The sequence below is a fragment of the Mirounga angustirostris genome, unplaced genomic scaffold, assembly GCF_029215605.1.
Source record: "Mirounga angustirostris isolate CCGP_5_RB_7025 unplaced genomic scaffold, mMirAng1.0.hap1 SCAF_14, whole genome shotgun sequence".
NCBI lineage: Eukaryota > Metazoa > Chordata > Mammalia > Carnivora > Phocidae > Mirounga > Mirounga angustirostris.
Window position 1 is genome coordinate 82,588,050 of NW_026991722.1, and position 19,473 is coordinate 82,607,522.

At 51.9% G+C, this 19,473-nt stretch overlaps 1 protein-coding gene across 1 annotated transcript in view; it reads right to left on the reverse strand.

The window, feature by feature from the left end:
* GCN1 (GCN1 activator of EIF2AK4) overlaps positions 1-19,473 on the reverse strand; it is a 58,076-nt gene that overhangs the window by 14,811 nt on the left and 23,792 nt on the right. Inside the window, exons 20-44 of the mRNA XM_045887519.3 lie at positions 19,320-19,444; positions 18,367-18,545; positions 17,967-18,060; positions 17,278-17,391; positions 16,987-17,185; positions 15,643-15,798; positions 14,982-15,163; positions 13,820-13,900; positions 13,328-13,471; positions 12,006-12,133; positions 11,634-11,823; positions 11,353-11,423; positions 10,534-10,699; positions 9,987-10,181; positions 8,839-9,085; positions 8,285-8,406; positions 7,836-7,950; positions 6,883-7,062; positions 4,525-4,745; positions 3,232-3,300; positions 2,879-3,017; positions 2,593-2,789; positions 2,253-2,395; positions 1,012-1,129; positions 684-899 (exon numbers count right to left, since the gene is read on the reverse strand). Of these exons, the coding sequence (XP_045743475.1) occupies positions 684-899; positions 1,012-1,129; positions 2,253-2,395; positions 2,593-2,789; positions 2,879-3,017; positions 3,232-3,300; positions 4,525-4,745; positions 6,883-7,062; positions 7,836-7,950; positions 8,285-8,406; positions 8,839-9,085; positions 9,987-10,181; positions 10,534-10,699; positions 11,353-11,423; positions 11,634-11,823; positions 12,006-12,133; positions 13,328-13,471; positions 13,820-13,900; positions 14,982-15,163; positions 15,643-15,798; positions 16,987-17,185; positions 17,278-17,391; positions 17,967-18,060; positions 18,367-18,545; positions 19,320-19,444 (3,791 nt within the window). The remainder of the gene's footprint in view (positions 1-683; positions 900-1,011; positions 1,130-2,252; positions 2,396-2,592; positions 2,790-2,878; positions 3,018-3,231; positions 3,301-4,524; positions 4,746-6,882; positions 7,063-7,835; positions 7,951-8,284; positions 8,407-8,838; positions 9,086-9,986; positions 10,182-10,533; positions 10,700-11,352; positions 11,424-11,633; positions 11,824-12,005; positions 12,134-13,327; positions 13,472-13,819; positions 13,901-14,981; positions 15,164-15,642; positions 15,799-16,986; positions 17,186-17,277; positions 17,392-17,966; positions 18,061-18,366; positions 18,546-19,319; positions 19,445-19,473) is intronic.

Sequence of the window (19,473 nt, forward strand, 5' to 3'; positions counted from 1 at the left end):
TGTTAGGTGTCTGACTCTTGGTTTTGGCTCAGGTGCTGATCTCAGGGTCGTGAGATGGAGCCCCGAGTTGGCTCCGCACTGAGCGCCAAGTCTGCTGAAGTTTCTCTCTCCCTCTCCCTCTGCCCCTCCCCCCACGTGCTTGTACGTGTGCTTGCAAATAAATTTTTTTTTAAAAAAGTGAGGGAGGAGTTAGGAGGCCAAAACAGGGCACTCCCATACCCTACGACTCTTCATCAACTGCAGACCCCACAGGAAAAGATGAACCTTGCAGACTGAACAGGAAGAAACATTTTACTGGCCCAGCAGGATGAAGGGAGATTTTTCTCCTGCCCCAGGAACAGCCCAGCCAATGAACAGTCACTATACTTCAAACTCCTGGTTTCCTCCAATAGACTTTTTGTTTCCAACAGCCCTCCTGAAGACCCCCTTCCCTCTGTAAAAGAATATTCCACTCCTTTGTTCCCCACAGTTGCCTATAGTTTTGCCATGGCTTACATATCCCAGACTGCAATTCTCTGCTATTCCTGAATAAATCCATCTTGCAGGCAAAATATCTGGCTGTTTTCTTTCTAAGGGTAACTGCTGAATGACTACGTAAATAAGTAAATGTTCTCCTCTTAGACAGGGGGCCCTAGGCACCCTAGCCTCTGATGCTGGGTCAGAAGCAAGGTCCAGAAACTTACGGTTCTCTTATCTGCACACGTGCTGGCCAAGAAACCCAGCAGCAGCCCAAAGAGAGTGGGCAGGATCTCACGCAAGGTGCGGGGGGTATTAGAGACCACAATCTTCCAGACGTGCAAAGATGCCTGTCGCACAACCAGCTGGGTGTCTGATCGGCCCATGTACAGCCCCGCCAACACCCGGTTCCGCCGATCTACGCCCAGGGCAGTAATGATAGCCTGCAGCAGCGAGAAAGGAGGGAGAGCACGGGGTGGTGAAGCCTCCACAGCACGAGTGCTGGAGCACATCCCTACCATCACCAAGGGCGGAAAGCCAACTCAAGGTGTGCACCTTGTTGGATTGGGCAGTTCCGAAGTTATCATCTTCAGAGGCAGTTTCTGTGGTCATCTTCCCAGTGACCCCAGAGATGTGGAACAGGAGATCCCCAAGCAGCTGAACAGAGCTGAACCTAAGGAGGATGCCAAAAACAGGTCACACAGCCACAGGGGACAGTCTTGGGGCACAACTGAGCACTGGGCAAAGAAGACGCTGGAAGGAAGCGCACCCAAAATATTCATGGTGGTTATCATGGAATGAGGGACGTTACAGACAATTTTCATTTCTTTACACTTCCCCACATTATCCTGTTCCCAAGTTTTCTACTAATGAACATATATTACTTTAGTAATGGGAAAAATCAACATTTTTAAAAAAAACATGTGAACATTTCTATAATAAAAGTTAGGAAGAAGAGGGAGAGTACAGAAAGAAGCATTAACAGGGAACCAAGAATGCTGATCATCAGAACTGGACACATAAGGAGAGGCCTAGAAGGATAAACTTATTTCTCTTCAAATTACTTTAGATTTATTATTTTTAATAACTGCAAAAATCATAGTCCTATTCAAGGCAGATTCAAAGAACACAGAAAAACACAAAGCGAGTGTAAACATTTGCCCAAACTCCCACTACCGAGGCAGCCCCCCTGATAGTCTGGCGACACTCCACACACACAGCCATCTACAGACACACACACACTCCCACCCCATGTGGGAAGCGGGCCCGCACCACAGGCACTGGGCCGTGGCCTACACTGTTCCGTCAGCAATAGGGTAAGGCACTTTGTGCGTCAGCTAATGTAGTCCTCTTATACCATTTTTTTGTAATGGCTGAATAAAAGCTCACCATGTGGATGGGCCGGCTTTTTTTAAACCAAATTCCAATTATTTTCTTTCTTTTTTTTTTTTTTTTCCAAATTCCAATTTTTTGAGTGATAAAGCATACTGCAACAAACATTCTTCTACATATATCTTTAAGTGCCTGACCTAATTTGTCCTTGGAATCAATTGCCCAGAAGTCGAATTTCCAGATTAAAAAGCATTCGTGTTTAAAATCCTAATATAAACTGAAGGACTAAATAGAACTTTCCAAAAGAGAATCAGGTTTAGAGACACTGCTACACAAAACTGGAGAGTCACTGAATGGTTAAGAGCATTGAGAGAGTTCTTGGCAACATTCTACTCCTCATTTCTCACTCAGAGTTCCCAAAATGCAAAGCCGGGGCCACTGGGTCTTTCCACCCAAGACCTTACCTTATTCTCCAGAGATCATCAAAGAGGCCTTGCTCCAGCTGGGGCAGCAGCAGGGCGATGGCCGTCTCGGCGTACATGGAGATGACCCGCTGGCCCGCCCGCAGGGCAGTGTCCCGCACGAACTCGTTCTCATCAGCAAGAGCCTGTGCACATAGAGGCTGGGTCAGCCAGGGCCACTTGCCCCCAGGCACCAGACCCAAAGGAAATGGGACGCCCCGAAGAGCAGGATGAGGATTCTTGCCACCCAGTCCCAGCTGGCAGGGAGCCCTGACTCCAAGAAGAGCACGTGCTTCCTGCCCCACCCCATAATGCTACCCTCAGCCTGGTCCCTGGTGCCTACTTTGAGGATACAGGGGATGATGGGCCCCACATAAGGAGTGAACTTGTCCCCAAAGGTGATGGGCAGGTAGTTGAACATCATGATATAGCCATCTCGGACGTGGGGTGCAATGTCCACTTTGCTGGCTGTAGCCACGATTTCTGGCATCAGCTTCTCCAACTTTTCCACCCCCAAGCCGGCCATGACCTCGGCCAAACCTGCAACAAAAGGACAGAATGAACCCACTGGATCAGAGGGCCCCTAGCTGGCATTCCCCATCTGGCCCCCGGGCCTGCCCTGGCCTCACCTTGCGCAGCACCCGAGCGATCCACAGAGCTCTGCTCATAGGTCAGTGTCTCCATCAGCCATGGCAGCAAGTCCTCAAAGCACGACTCCCCCATGCCCTTCACCATGGCCCCAAGAGCCTTTGCAGACACTGTCCGCACCTGTCAGGGAACCAAGAGCCAGGATAGGAGGAGTTGCGGCGTCTCAAAACTAGGTGCTCACAGAGGAGCAGGGAGAGGCCCCTAGGGTCTCCTCCCCTCTCCCAGACAGACGCAAAAGCACCTTATAAGGAATTCTCAGGAATCAATCTTCTGAGGAGTGGACTAAAATAATGAGTTCCTGCCCCACCCCTCACCCTCCTCCTCCCAGGCTCACCTCAGGTACAGGGTCCAGAAGAGAGGCTTTCAGGCCAGGGGTCACACTTGGCAGGTAAGGAGCCAAGTCCTGCAACAACACAAGAGGTGACTCGGGTGGAGGTCTGGCTCCTGCTTCCTCGGGACCGGTTCTGCCATGGACCCTGACCTCACCATTCTGCTGACAAGGAGAGCTCAGCAGGGCTGCTCACAGAGCCAGCAAGGACGGGCACCTGGCAAGGAACCCCCATGACTGGTTCCCTGGAGACCCCAGGTGGCTGCCTGGGAAACCTACGAGGGACCCGAGGCCCACCCTCAATAGGTCGAAAGAACCCCTAGCTAGGGTTCAATGCTCTTCCTCCTCTTGCCCTTGTCCCAGGACCAAGGCCTGCCCAGCCTCTGGAATCTAGGAAATTATTTCTGGCACTTTCCTTTCAGAACAATGTTTTCATCTTCCCATTCTTCACCCTACAAGGTTTATGTATCTTGGTATAGCATTCAGCTTTAGGGAACAGTTTTAAATATAGAAAAAGCCTTATGTTCACTGCAGCATCATTTAAAATAGCAGAAAACCTTGGACAGTATAGGACCGACAACAAGATTATATAAGTTATGGAATATAAACTTGTTGGAATATGAAAGAACTATTAACCCCAGTTTTGTGAATAACTCATTGTAACTTAAAAATAAGCTTATGTTCAGGAATATAATTTTGTAAGTGTAATAAAAAACATTAGCAGTAATTGTTTCAGTGTTGGAGGGCTATGGATATGATTAGTTGTTTCACCAATTTTCCCATTTCCTAAATTCTCTAGGATTGACATGACTTGCCTACTGCATCTCTTGTGCCTAGAGCCTCAGCAAGCAAAGCATGACTGTGGGAGACCATGAGCTCACACATGCAAGCCCCGGGGAGTACGTAAACAAACCAAGTAAATCTCCCAAACTAGGCTAATTTCCTCTGATTTGTAGGCTTACAGAAGCAAATGCTTGCAACAAGAGAACTACAATCAGTCAAAGCAGCAGCCACATTGCCAACACAGGCCAAGGCGGGGCCTTTCCTCCCCTCTGTCTGTAAAAGGGCCCAGGCATGGCCGCATCTGGGGGCTGAGCTACTAAGAACCTGAACCACTGTGCTCTGCAAGATGCCAGAGTGCCTAGATTTCTACCCTCCACCCCAAACTGCTCTTCTTCCCCTAAACATAATCAGGGATCAAGAGCCCATAGCCCTCCCATGTCTACTGTGGGCAGGGACTTTGTGCCCGAAACCAGCATCTACTGGTCTGTCCTATACCAGTCCCAGTTGGGCTGCTACCTTCTGGTCTGTCAGGGAGTACATGTTGCCAATAATCTGGGCTGCCATCTTCCGCGTGTCCGTGGAACGGTCCTGGAAGGCTCTCTGAACAATGGGCATGATGAGGGCCAAGGATGGGGCATCAATGAAGTGGACAAACTTGGTATCCAGCAGGGTCTGCAAGCATTTCTGGGTCTTCCTAGAGGGGTCCGTCAGGGCGTCCAGCAGGACTGGGGCAATGGCTGCATGTCCAAACAAGAGAAAGGCTAATTTATACGAGTCTCAGGCATAGCAGAGCCGCTGGGTCCCCAGAACTACAGAGGGTCACAAGAGAAGGAAGTCCGGGGATACCCCTCCTCGGAGCCCCACAAGTCACCGGCTGTGGAAGCCAGCCTGCTTGCAAAGAGCAATCCTTGCTCCATGAGGAAGAAGGTGGCAGCCATCACCCCTAGGCATGGCGCAGCTTGATCTGGCAGGATGACTGGGAGCAACCTTCAGTGGGCAGAGCCTCCACGGGACCACTGCTTGGGCACCGCGTGTCTCCTTACTGAAGCGGCAGCCCAGGGTGGTCTGGCTGTGAGACAGCGAAGGCTACTGAGCCAGTGGGTGGTAGCAATGAAGCCCAGAATGCTCAGAGCAGTCCAGCCCAGATCAAACAAGCTCTCCAATTCGGCACCGCCAGCCCAGCAAAAGAATTGCCAAGAGAAATACCTGGCGTCTCTTTTCCACAAGCCCAGGGAATTCAACCACTATAAAGATCCATGCTGGTCAACAATTTAAAAAAAAAAAAAACAACTAATAACCCAAGTAAAAAATGGACAGAAGATTTTAATAGTTCTCCAAAGAAGATATGCAAATGGCCAATAAGCCCATGAAAAGACGTTCAACATCTTTAGTTATTAGGGAAATGCAAATCAAAACAACAATGAGATGCCACTTCACACCCACAAGGGTGGCTGTAACCAAAAAGACAGACAATAACAGTGTCAGCAATGGGAACTCTCACACACTGCTACTGGGAATGTCAAATGATCCACCCGATTTGGCAAACATTTAGCAGTTCCTCAGAAAGGCAGACAGTTACCATACCATGACCCAGCACTTTCCATTCCTAGGAATCTAACCAAGAGACCTGAACACTCCTACAAAGAAAACCACCTTGTACACAAATGTTCACAGCAGCATTACTCTGAACAGCCAATATGCAGAAACAATCCAAACGTTCATCAACAGATGACTTGATAAACAAAATGTGGTCTATCCATATGATGGATTATCGGGATGAACCTTGAAAACATGATGCTAAGCTCAAGAAGCTAGCCACAGATGATCCCACCACAGGAAGTGTCCACAACAGGCAAGCCCAAAGAAACAGAAAACAGAGTAGTGGTTGTCAGGGCCCAGAGGTAGGGAAGGAAATGAGAGTGAATGCTAACAGGTATAGGGTTTCTTTCTGCGGTGAGGAAAATGCCCTGGAACTAGACAGTGGTGATGTGTATGTAATTTTGTGAATAAGAAGAAAAACAAAAAACAAGAAACCCACTGAATTGTATAAATTTTTTAAAAGTGATTTTAACATTATGCAAATCATATCTCAATTAAAATAAAAAAAAAATCCATGCTGGATTCCCAAAAACGAAAAGCACTTCCCCTCATTTGATAGATACTGAGACTGCTCCCAGCCCTAGGAATCCCCAGGGCTGCTGGACATTATGAAAAACAGTAAAACCCAAGGATACCTGTTCATCCCTTGAAAAACAAAAACACGCAAATAAGAAACATCATTTTCTGAATGAAGAAAAGTCTGGTTAACACTCTAGCTGAACTACACTGAACAATTACCTATGTTCCACACTGAAGCTTAACATTTAACAAGTGACATGCTGGGTGAGGTGGCTGCTGGGTTTTGTTTCTAGAAATCAACCTGCTGCCATCACTCCATCAAGAACCACACTAAAGAGCGCCGTTAAGGGAAATAACCCTTCCCTAAGCTTCCCCTCTATCACACATCTTCAGGAATGAGACAGAATAGAAAGTTTCCAAAGAATGTGTGATGCTGATGTGGTCCAGAGCATGTCATTCAATTCTGTTGACCTCAGGGCTCAGCTTAGGGCACCGAGCTCTCTGAGTCAGGCTGCTTCTGACCCAGGTTCCCTATCTGTGCAATCAGTGATGATTGCTCTAGACCAGTGGCAAAACTGCTTCCAAACTACTTCCCACTAACTATCCTAGAAAAAGGGTTTCCCAGAATTTAGAGGTTATTTCAATGTGAATATATCTGTCCTCAGAGGGCAAAAATCTTTGCTGAATGCACATTCCCTGCAGTGTCCAGGGATGGGAGGAGGAGCCAGGGCCAGGGCCCTCATGGGAGAAGTGTACCCAGGATCTCCGGATTCCTGATGACGGAGCCGATCTGCCTCAGGGCCTGCTGTCCGGCCTTCTGCACTTTGACGTGGGAGTCAGTGAGCACCTCCGTAAGCTTGGGCACGATGTTGGGCAGGCAGGATGACAGCTGCTTGGGAGCACAGTATGCCATTGCCCCGAGCAGCTCCACCGACCCTGCGGATGGCAGACATAGGCCCAGCATGGAATCACTGAGCACAGGCCAGGGAGCCACTTGTGCCGGCTGTCTGGGCAAGGGACAACCAGCCTGCCCCTCTGCAGACTGTGCTAAAGCAGTTCGGGGGGGGGGGGGGGCTCCAGCAGAGCGAGCACAATGCTCCCGAGGCCTGCTAAGCCATGGCATTCTGGGGGTGATGCAGGGTGGTGTGGGGAAAAGAGGCAAGACCAGGATGGGGCAAGACCTCGCTGAGCCCTGGTGGTGACCCAAGGCCAATTCACTGAATTTCTCTGGCCTAGTTTCTTTACCCATATTTGAAAAAACTCATTTAGATCTGTGATTTTTAAAACTGCAGTGTGGAACCTGAAGGACTGAGTGGGAGGACCCCAGATCTTGACCCTGCCCAAATCAGAGCAGCTCTGCTTGAATCTGTTTTGTGTATTAGGATACCAAAGAAGATTCTATTTTTAAAAAGGGGCTTAATGGGGGGAAAAAAGCTTTAAAGTCACAGAAGTTGCCACAAACTAACTTTAAAGCTCTGGGACTTCCTCACTTAGGGCTACGGCACCCACCAGAGGCCTGCTCTTTGCATGAAAGCACACAAATTATTGAAAGACTGAGCTGCCTGATGGCTCAGAGGGTCTTGGCCTTGTCCATGGTCTGGGGAGCACACACGCACAGGACAGGATCCCTGGATGGCTCCCCAGATCCCTGCAAGGGCAGTCTTCAGAAAAGGAGGTTGGGACAGAGACACCGAAGGGAATGGCCTTACCAGCCTTGGTCCTCCAGGATTCCTCCTCCAGGGCAGCCAGTAAGGAGGGGAGCACCAGCTTCACCCCGTGAGCACTCAGGTTGCTCATCACAGCCTTGGCACAATCATCTGCAGCCTCAAGGGAGGAGAAAAGGCGTTCAGGGGCCTCCTTGCCCAAGCAAGGGTCAAGGCCTGATGCCTGTCCAAATGCTCCCCCTGCTGACCAACACTGACTGGGGGTCAGACCTTGTGCCGGGGCCTACAGACACAGCTGAGGAGAGTTTCTCATCTCACAGAGCGGCAGTGCTTTACTGGGAATCAGAGGAGTCTGTACCAGTAACTGGTACCCAAGGTACAGGTGGAGGGGTTCCAGCAGTGGGCCCTTGCACCCCCTCAGCCCCCAGGCCGAGACCCACGGCCAGAAGCAGCCCCGGCCGGCGGCGGGTCTCACGTGCATTCTCAGGACCTACCTCACGCACATACTGGTTCCCATCCCCGAAGCACAGCAACAGATGGGGCAGCACGTGAACCACGTAGGGCTCGAAGAGCTTCCCCAGCATGGTGCAGAGCATCTCGAAGGCAAAGAGGGCTCCTGGGGGAGAAGGCGGGACAGCTGGAAACAGCCACGGGCTCACATCCCTGCCATCTCCGCAGCCTCTGGAAACACTCAAGGCAGTTGTGAGACTACAGTGGCTGCCCCATGAGGGAGCAGAGAGCATGGGCATGGTTGAGCAGAGAGGAGGAGACACCAGGGCAATGTCTGTCACTTCTTGGCACTAACTGCTAGTAAGGCCAATTCTCTCCCGGCTGAGTGAGAAAGAAGAGAGTCCAGGCCACCTCAGCAAGGCCAGGATGGAAGAGGTGACACCATCTGCCCCCACAATGCGCGCACACACGCGCACACACACACGCACACACACACACACCAGGCCTCCAGTGGGGAAGGAAAGAACAGACTCCTTCCTCCAGCAGCCGTGGGGACCGACTTCCCACCCTGGGCGGCCCCAAGCTCAGACACACTCACCCTCTCGCCGGCGGAAGTTCTTCTTGTCCTGGATGGCGTCGGTCAGCGCAGCCATCATCTCCTGCTGTTTCAGCGACAGGATGCCCAGGCCCTTCACCAGGCCCGCCAGCCCATAGGCGGCCCCTCTGCGTTCGGCATACCTGTCGGACTCCAGCAGCTGCTGCATCAGTCTCTGGATCATCCCGCCCGCGTCCTCTCTGATGGCTGGCACGAGAGGGGGCAAGCAGCTGGCCACGGACTCCTGGACCTACGGGAGGGGCCTGCCCCGTCAGTGCCACCGCTCAGCCACAGCCGGTCCCCACATGGCGCCTCACCACTAGATGTCCCCAAGCCCCACCTCGGCCATGGCCTGTCAGACAAGTGAGCAGCGTTATAGGCCCGTGGGTGACACGGGCTCTGTCACGGTGTGCACCACATCCGTGAAGCCTGGTCCAGTGAGAGAAAACTCCCGCAAGACCCACTCACATAGAAAGATCTAGAGAGAAGTGTGTTACTGCACCTGCTTAAAAATGGCCCAAGGCTTTCAGTTTTCTAACTTGTCAGTCACAAGGGGAATTCAGCCTTGCCTTACAGGGCCAGGCCCAAACCAAGCGCTTCTGCCTTTCAGCCACAGCTCATGAAGCCCGATGAGAGTATAGCCAGGCGCTGCGTTGCCAGAGGGCCAGGCGGACCCCTTGCAGGGGAGTTTTCAAATTTATTTAACCACAGTTTTGTAAACCTGCATTTGACACAATCTGGGTGATCCAAAATGCAAGTCATTTTGGGAGGGGAGAAGGGAGAAATATATACAGATGTTTTTCCAAAAAGAAAACAACAATCCTTGCACTATGGCTTGGAGACTACACTAAAAGGCCCCTGAAGTGTGTAAAGAACGCAGAGGATCAGGGAAACTCAGCAGAGGGAGCCATCGTTTCTTTTTCTTTTCTTTTCTTTTTTAATCTTGGTATCCCCAGTGCTGGGTTTGTACTAAGTGCAAAAAAAAAAGACTATTAGTCTTGGGTGCTCTTAACCATAAACCAGGCTGCCCCAAGAGAGAGGATGACTACTTGCTGAGAACTAGGCCTTCCGGGCCCTGATCCCCAGCTTGCTCCTAGCACCCCACTGCACACCTGCAGTCGGTCCCGATTCCCCAGCCAGGAGGCAGGTACCTGCTGGGAGGGGGTCGAGAGGGCAGCGATGAGCTTGGCAACAATGGGTTTCACTTTGGGGTCGCTCTTGTCCAGGTGCTTGGCCAGAGAGCCCATGAGGACCACCACACTCTGCCGCACGGCGTCGTAGCTAGCATCGTTGGGCGCGTTCTTCAGGAACTCCTCGAACACCGGCAGCAGCGAGTTGACGTTCTCCTGGAAAGCCAAGCCCGCCCAGAGCCTCACGTCAATCCTACAGCCGGCGTCTGGGGATGACGGTCTCTGCCCTGACGACCGAGCCCGAGTCTGGCTCCGGGACCGGCATCCCGACAAGCCAGCCAGCGATGCCAGCGGATTTCCCAGCTTTCTGGCAGGAATGCAGCAGACTTAGAAGAATTTAACACCCTTATGGGGTCTTTTTAGCTCAAAAGAAAATGAAATTTTCCATGGGGGCCAGTACCCAGCCAGGCCCCCTGGCGCTCAGCCTCCCTGCTCAGTCCTGTTCAGCACTGCCTCCTGCCCTGGCCCAGCCCGCTCCCCACCCCCTCCGCTGGCTGAGATCTCTCACCTTCCCGTGGGCGTTGAGCGTCGCGAGGGCTGCATCTAACATACACTTCCGGACATCTGGGTTTCGGTCGTTGAGGGCATCAGGGACAAAAAACTGAAAGAGGGGCTTCACCTGAGAGCTGTCCAAACACTGGGAGAGCTTGTTCAGGGCCAAAGCCAAGCCACACCTGGGAAGAAGGGGGAGTCTGTCAGGGGGCGAGGGCTGGCCAGGGGCCTCCTCTGCTGGTAGGATCTGTGCCACAAGGCAAGGGAGCCTGCAGCAGCTCCCTCTGGGGTGCAAAGCACAGCGTGGAGCCCACTACCTGGTGCTTACTCACCAGTCTACACAACAGTCTCAACAACCCATTTATCAAATGGAGACCTGCCATCTGCCCAGAGTTTACCTCCTACAGGATGACCTTGGGCAGGTACCAGCTCTGCCTCTGTTTCTCCACATGTTGAGTGCAATGCCTACCCTTCTACCTCCAGGGCAGGCCACAGGAGGGGAGAAGTAAAAGAACCAAATGTGAAGGCACTTGGAAGTAAACCTACTCTACAAAGGCAAAGTGCTACTATCCTTTTCAGCTAGAGGACAGTAAAAAAGTCCAGGGACCTCTGAGAAAACAGAGGCTGGGAGGAAAGGAAAAAATTGCCCAAAGTCACTCAGCTAGCCCAGGAGAAGCCAGAACTTGAACTCAGGTCCCTCTGACTCAGAGCGAGGTCTTGCCCTGTCCTTCAACTGCCCCATGACTCCACACTACCTCCTCTCAGCACCCAACCCAGCCAACCTGCGGCATCTCAGAAAGCTCTAAGTAGAACAGGACTGCAATGGCTGTTATACCTGGCTTCCCACTGATCTGGAGGAGATTCGGAGATAACGCGTCCCAAGGCATCCAGCACTGGGGGTGGCCGCTGCAATAGACAGGCTGATAAATGCACTGTGGTGCTCTCCCCAGCCGAGCCGGGCGAGCCATCCACCCAGCTGTGAGGCGGGAGATCAGTCACAGCCACCCTGGGCCACAGCGAGCTCCAAGACTCCTGTCTGGAGCAGGTCAGAGGCCACACAGAGTCCAACCCACCCTCCCCTGGCCCAGCCCACAGCAGGGTGCACAGGCCACTCACATAGAGCTTCTCCTGGTAGATCTCCATGAGTCTGCCCATAACCTCTGCTGCCTGCCGCTGGTACTGGGCCACAGCTTGGGAGAGGGCTTCGGCCCCAGCCTGCCTCACAGCTGCCTCATGATAGATGACATCGTCGATCAGCAAGGAGCAGAGGTCTGGCTGCAGATCTAGGCCCATCGTTGACCAGAGCCTGTAGCAGACCAAAGACAGGGACTAGTCAGATAAAGATCTGCAGCACCCACCCTGCCAAACCCGACCACCCAGCCCTTCTCTTGCTGTAGGCTGAGCACTCTGTGTCTGGTTTTTTCCTAAGGGGAGAGACAATAGAGCAGGAAAAAGAAAAAACCAAAACAATCTTCCAGGGGTTCTCACCTCTCAGCCAGCTTCCGGATCTCCTCCTCCTTGTCAAACTTGACCACCCAGAGCCTCCGCAGAAGGTTCAGGCCATTCTTCTCGTCGGTGTCAGGCGCTGGCAATACCATGTGGAGTTCCATCAGCCCCTGAGAGGGGGTGAGATGGAACTGAGTGAGGCGTGACTTTTTGCAAGAGCTTCTGACCTGTCTCTTCACCTTCCTCTAAGCCTGTACTATCCAAAACCTAGCCACCAGCCGCATGTGGATCTTCAAAGTTAAATCAATTAAAACAAACTCTAAGTTCCTTAGTCACACCAGCCACATTTTTAAGTGCTCGACAGCCACACACATTGGTTCGTGGCTACCACACTGGACAGCAGATATAAAATATTCCCATCACTGCACAAAGCACACTGGACAGCACGACCAGTGCTAGGGAGTGCCTGGCCTCAGCTCAACTCGTTAGCGGCTCTGGCTCTTCACACAGCTTTTTCTTTGAGAGATGATGGGCATATGGTGGTGGAATCTTTTTTAACATAAAATTAAAAAACTTAACTCTCAATATGCAAGACAAAACTTTAGAAAAAGGACATTCCCTTTGTCTTTAAGAAAAATTTGCCACACTGCTATTGTTTTCCACATTTTGCCAAGAGCCAGTGAAAACTGTCACAGATTGATAGCAAGGGGCTGCAGACTGGCATTCGGGAAGCCCTGTCTCATACTCCAAGGGGATCCTTTAGTTTTTGGTCCAAAAGCACCAAGAAAAGCCAAGTACAAGGTGACAGGTTGAAAAAACAAACTAACACTCTGAATCTTATCTATCTATAGAAGTACCAAGAGACCCACCTTCCATTTTAGAAAACAGGTGAAGCTGGGGCACTGGGTGGCTCAGCCAGTTAAGCATCTGACTCTTGGTTTCAGCTCAGGTCATGATCTCAGGGTTTTGAGACTGAGCCCTGCGTCCGGCTCGACGCTTAGCATGGAGCCTGCTTATGATTCTCTCTCCCCCTCTTCCTCTGCCCCTCCCCACTCTCTCTCTCTCTCTCTGTTTCTCTAAAATTTATATATATATATAAAACCAGGTGAAGTCTTCCAAAGTAAAGACAAAAATAGCCAGTGACATGCTGTGACAGTTGGGACAGTTGTTGTCCCCCTTCCTGGAATGATCCTGACCCACCCCGTGACCTCTTCTCTTTGTCCCCAGGACACAGAGGTGCAGATGTGAGGCATCTCCCATCATCATTTGATGGCATCATTTGAAAGAATGTCCCTCATGCAGTTCAAACACTTGCACTGAGGAACACGGAGTACCACTGGCCACGCAAGGGAGTGGGCGCATACCCGGAGCGCAGTGTCCCGCACGCTGGCACAAGGGGACTGCAAGGCACAGAGCAGTACGTCTACCTCCTCCTGCTCTGCGAAGGCACAGCTATCCTTACCACTGCTGCTGGCACATAGGGTGGTCAGGGTGTCTGAAGCCAGAACCTGAGGACGACATTGATGCGCTGGGCTCAGTTCAGCATATTATTTACCTCTATGGGGTCAGACAGGAGGCCGGGCAATAGGCTGAGGGGCCCAGAGAGGGATCTGAACTGAGAAAGCCCACCCCGAAGCCCTAGTGGGGCCAAGTCCCCCCCGGGCTCCAGCCCAGGCCGGTGGCAGGCCCTAAGCAGAACCCCTCACTAGCTGAGAATGTTCAGGCTGGCTCTATTAAAAGCAGCCCTTTAGCTCAAATCCAAAAGTGAGGGCTGAGAAAGAGAACTAGGACTCAACCCCAAGCACTGGGCCCTGAGCTCAGGGTCACAAACTGAGGTGCAGCAACAGCCAGATCACCTGTAGGCGGGGAGAGCCCGTCCCGATCACCCAAGTCAGAAGGCGCAGCATGGCCACTCGAGGCAGCAGTTCCGGGCCATTCTGAGAGAGAACAGCAGGTAAGGCAGGGTGAGGCTCTGGGGAAGGTCTGTAACCACGCCTGGCAGCACGAGCAGCAGCATCCTCTCACCCACAGGGAAACCGTGTCAGGTTTACCACTAACTCCATGCGAGCCAACCCCAGTCAGCCACCATCCTCTGGGACTCCAAGCAAACACATTCTGAAATGAACCTGAAATTCACACAACCTGAAATGCAGATGGCCCCTAAACACAGGGATACTTAACTTTACAAGCAGGAGAGAAGCGCAAAATAAAATGGGATATTGTTCTTTTACCCATCCTTGGCAAGGTTAATTACAATCTGAGGCTGTGTTAGGTAAGGAGAGATGGGAACTCTCAGTGAGGGCATAGCTCAGAATGTGCTGCATAACCTAGTAACTCCATGCCTGAGAACATGTCCTGCGGAACGCTCATGCAGGTGCACAGGGGGGCACACACCACGGTGCTGCTCACAACAGGGAGGAGTTGGAAACAACCTTAAAATATCAACAGGGAAAGAGTTAACTGAAACATGTGCCCCCACAGCGTAGAACCCTACACAGCCTGCAAAGCCACTGGCATGAGAGAAGACCAGAGTATATGGTCATATGAAAGAAGCAGGGCGATCCATTTTTGCCTTACTGTGTGGGGCTGTATTTCCTTTTTTTTGTTTTGTTTCTGTGTTCTTAAAATTTTTAAACATATACATGCATTAATTTGGCACATTTTCAGAACATAATCTATTAAGAAGGAAACCCTTCAGTGAATGAGGTCCAATCTCATAATCACAAGCAAGTCAAAGGCAGAGTGATCAGCATTATCTTCGGAGTTAGAAAAAAAACTAACACAATAAATTGCTACAAAATCCTTCAACTTCTCCAGGTCAGAAACTCTCAGGAGACCTGTAAGCTTCTTTGAGGCTGTGAGTGCTGCACTAAAGAGAACACTTGGATGCTGCTATAGATACATGCCCACACTCTACGACCCCACCAGAACTGCTGATGGGCCAGGAAGCGTGGAGAGCCCCTGCCTCCCTGACCCCCCTTCTCCAAGCCAAGGGTAGAGCCGAGCTCCCCTGCCAACCTCGTCCACATGCCCAGGGGGGTTGCTGGGTGAGGCCCTCAGCTGGGCATGGACGGTGAGTATCTGAAGAATTTGGGCCATGCGCTCCTCCTCCTCCTCGCTGTGGTGGGGCATCTCAGTCAGCACCATCTTTAGAAACGGGAAGACTAAGGAGAAGGCTGGTGCAGACAGGGGCGCGGCATCTGTGAGAGCAAGCAGACACAATCTTGCAGGCATCTACAGAGCTGCTGCCTCGATTTCCATCCTCAAGGTGAGTGGGGCAGGGAGTAAAGGAAGCTGGAGGCCCTTTCTGATGCCCAGAAGCACAGAATATGATGACAGAGACGACAGCTGATAGCCCAGTTCTGAATCCTGCTCCTACCCTAAACACTGCCCGGTTCCAGGAGGAGAGAGTTCAAACACACAAGTAGATTCCAGTAATGAGAAGCAAATTCCCACTGGGGGTCACAGTGACTCACAGAATACCAGGACCCAGAAATTCTCCATCTGGTCCAACCTCCCCCCTACTTTTCAGAGAAGGAAACGAAGGCCAGGAACAGAAGTGATTCATCCAGGCCACACCTCAGGGAGCCCCGGGAGGGGGACACTGAGGCTCATGCACTTGCTGCACCAGCACATACGGCCTGGTGCCTCTGCTGCCCTTCCCTGCCCTGTTCCTTACCTGGCTCACCCTTGCCCACCCTGCTGGTGATGGTATGGCTATGCAACAGGGTCACCGCCCTCTTCACAGCCACCGACAGCTCTTCCTGGCACCATGACTTATCCAGGGCACACTCTGGCTTCAGGAGGCGTAGAGTCACGTGGCTCACCAAAGTGCCTGTGTCCAAGAGAAGGAACCCAAAGAGGATGACCAATACAGAGACACAGAATCTAGCCCAGGCACAAAGCAGGGACCCCAGGCAGAGATGCCTCCTACTCTGATTTAAAAGTAATCAATGCTCAAAAACTAATGATGTAATGTATGGTGATTAACATAACAATAAAAAAATTTTTTTTTAAAGTAATCAATGCTGCTGGGCCAAAATGTTCTCAACCTAATTTCTCATTTCATCTTCATGACAGCATTGGTCGGGGGGATGGATGCAGGTAGGCAGGCAGGAGCTGTCCTTCTGACACTAAGAAGTTATAGGTGTGAGCCACCCAGGGTTGTTCAGCCAATGGTGAAGCTCTACCCATCTGGAGCTCCCACCTTCCATGTAGTAAGCCCAGCCAGTGAGTAACTGTTTCAGCAGGCTCCATGAAGTGCCAACTCTTTTCCACTCAGAACTGTTCCCAGATTTCTGGCCTCACCCATAGGAACATCCCCTGTAAGCTAGGAAGTCTGCTTAACCCACAACAGTGAGGCCACCATAATGCCCAGCCACCCTACCTGGTCTTTGTTTCTCCATAGTTAACGAAAAGCTAAGGGTCACAGAGACCCCTCATCACGGACATGGGGCTGCTAAGCAGTTCTGGGCTGCACTCACTGGCCACGTGGCACCAAACCAACCCCATTACCACTGAATTTCTGACTTCTTAGTTTTAAAACTGTTACAGAAGGATCACACTGATTAGCGTCTAAAACTTCGTACTCAGAATGAAGGCACAGCAGACGTAAAACAGGAGGGAGGAGGCAGCTCTATGTGGATCCTAAGGGTATGCAGCTCGGGGTTCCAAGGCTGCTTCCATATGGAAACAGAAGTCAGGGGTGCCTGGGTGGCTCAGTTGGTTAAGTGACTGCCTTCGGCTCAGGTCATGGTCCCGGAGTCCTGGGATCGAGTCCCACATCGGGCTCCCGGCTCAGTGGGGAGCCTGCTTCTCCCTCTGACCCTCTCCACTCTCATGCTGTTTCTCTCTCTCTCTCAAATAAATAAATAAATAAAATCTTTAAAAAAAAATAAAAAGAAAGAAACAGAAGTCAGTAGCCCAGACCACCACATGCCTCTCCCTAAGTGCTCAAGAGCATCCCCGCCCCCCCTCCCAACCTGCCCTGGGCCACGCCCGCAGCCAGCAAACAAGAACTAACCCAAAGCCTTGAGCCTCAGAGGCATGACGCAGGCAGCCAAGGACAGGAAAGGGTTCTTGATCCTGGGAGCGGCCAGGGGAGATTTCAGCAAGGGCAGGAAAGAGTCGACCAAAACAGGGATATACTGGGTCAGGCCAGACGGGTTCTTGGCCAGGATGGTGTCCAGCAGGCCCAGCGCCGCCTCCAGTTCACCGTCCAGCTGCAAGCAGAGTTGTCCCAGGAGACAGGTCAGCAGGGCCTGCTCCAGATAGTGAGGAGCGGGTTTGGCCTGTCGGGGCAGTGGCCACTCACCTCCTGCAGCCGTCTCCGGATCTGTGCCTCCTTGTCCAGCTGGGCCTGCAGCATCTCCTTCTGCTTACTGGTCAGCTGTACCTCCTCTTTTATGCCTTTCTTCTTCTTTATCTCCTAAAGGCAACAAGCAAACCAATTCCATCTCCAGGGAACACACCTCCCCCCCCCGCCACAGAGCAGGGCGAGATCAGTCCCATAGTCAGTACCATGCCAGCTCTAAGTCTGTGACCTGGGCCCCCAAACCCGCCGTGCGGCCTCCCCCAACCTCCCACAAAGTCCACAGCCACCTGGTTTCCAGAGGATGGAGACAGTAGTAGAGAAGTAATTTCTTACTGGATTCTCTATTGACAAAGGCAAGAAGAGCCTTTTATATGTTAGAAAAATGAAAAGGCCCTCAGTGTGCTGGAAAGGCTATTCTAATCACGCGGCTTCGGAATCTAAACCTTCGCCTCCCTCCTACAGATGCTCTCCCCCAGTATAAGTTGCAGCCTGGAAAAGGCCAAGAAATCACTCATTCATTCAACAAGCATTTACTGAGCACCTCCACTGGTAGGGGAACGCGGGGCTGGTGGAGGGGTCAGAAGAGTGTGCATGGGCCCCAGAATGACCCTGGGTAACAGTATACACGAAGCTGGGAAAGTCACCAGGCTGAGGCCACCAAGCTCGGCAGCCACCCCACAGGTACTCACTTCCTTGAGCTCCAGCTCGATGATCTGCTCCTTGAAGGAGTAAGCTTTGTTCTCTCGCTTCATGTTGGCCTTCTTTATGCTGTCCTGCTGGGCACTGAAACATCAAAGCAGGTAATCAGCCAGCTTCGAAACAGCCGATAGGTCCTCCAGCCTCCCGCCAGCCGTGAAAGCCCAGCTAGCTTTGAAGTTGCATGCACAAGCAGTGCGCGCTACCTGACATGCTCTTGTATCCCAGGCCTAAGCATGTGCCTGGAACAGAGCAGTCCTTGTCCAAAGAATGGATGAGTGATTTCATTTATTCCTTGTAACATTCACTCCTTAACCCTATAAAGGAGGCCTTTCTCTCTTAGAGGTAAAAAACCAAGGCTTGGGGCAACTGAGTCCGCGAGTGGGGACTCACCTCTGGATGATAGATTTGTCATACAGCTCCCCGGCAGGGGTCTGCATAATGGCAAACTCCTCCCGTGTCACCTGGCGCAGTGCAGGGTTCTGCACGGAGGCAGTGATGGTGCTGATGAGCTGCGGGAGGACCCGGTCCGGGGACAGGATGGACAGGGAGCCCATGGCATTCATGGAAGACTGTCAGACAAACAGACACGGTCGGGGTGTGACAAGGCTGGCACTGGAGAGGGGTCCTGCCATGCCTAAATGCCCCCAGCTACAGACTCCTCCTGTTCTGAGCACTGCCCACCATTGTAGATAGCGGCAGTGTGAGCCTGCCTTCACGGCAAGCGTCTCCCACTTGGTCTGGTACCAGCGCCCTGACTGGGTGTCATACTCCCCCTCTACTCTCAGTCTCCGTGGTGCAGGTGGAGCCGCCCCTGCCTCTTCCAGAGGTGGGCATGTGACCTAGACCACAAAGGCTCAGAAACAAGCACAGGGCCCAAGCCAGGCCACCCAGGGGCAGTGAGACCCCATGCCAGGTGAAATGACTGGAAAATGCAAGCTTTTTCACTGGAGCTGATGGGGGACAAGTTGTAAGTCTGGAAGTATATCAGCTGCCCCGCTACGAGAAGGGGGGAGACTGCTGGAGAATGAAGGCCCCAATGGAGCACAGAGATGAAACTGAGATGGAAGAGACAGAGAGATGGAGAGCAAGAGAGATGCCACCTGCAGTGTCCTGAAGATAACATCTAAGTCCCTGTAGCCAGCACGACGGGGACCAGTCATACCCTATGACTCAGCAGTCAGAAGCAGCAGGAAGCTCCCTCTTGTGCTTAAACCATTTTGCATTTTCTGTTACTTGCAACCCAAGGGGTCCAAGGCCCCATTTCACCACACCTGCACCTATTTCATTGAAACCTCCCTCTGACACTCTGACCTGAGGCCAGAATTAGTCCACATGCCAATCACCTGGTTCAGGGGACTCTGCGTGGTGATGCTAGGGATGATCTGATCCAGGTGCCTGGTGATGAAGCCTTCCAGGTCAATCTTCATCCTGGCAAGGAGCGCTGGCCAGAGTCCAGACTGCACTGCCACTAAAGGGAAGGGGAGCAATTTGAGGCCT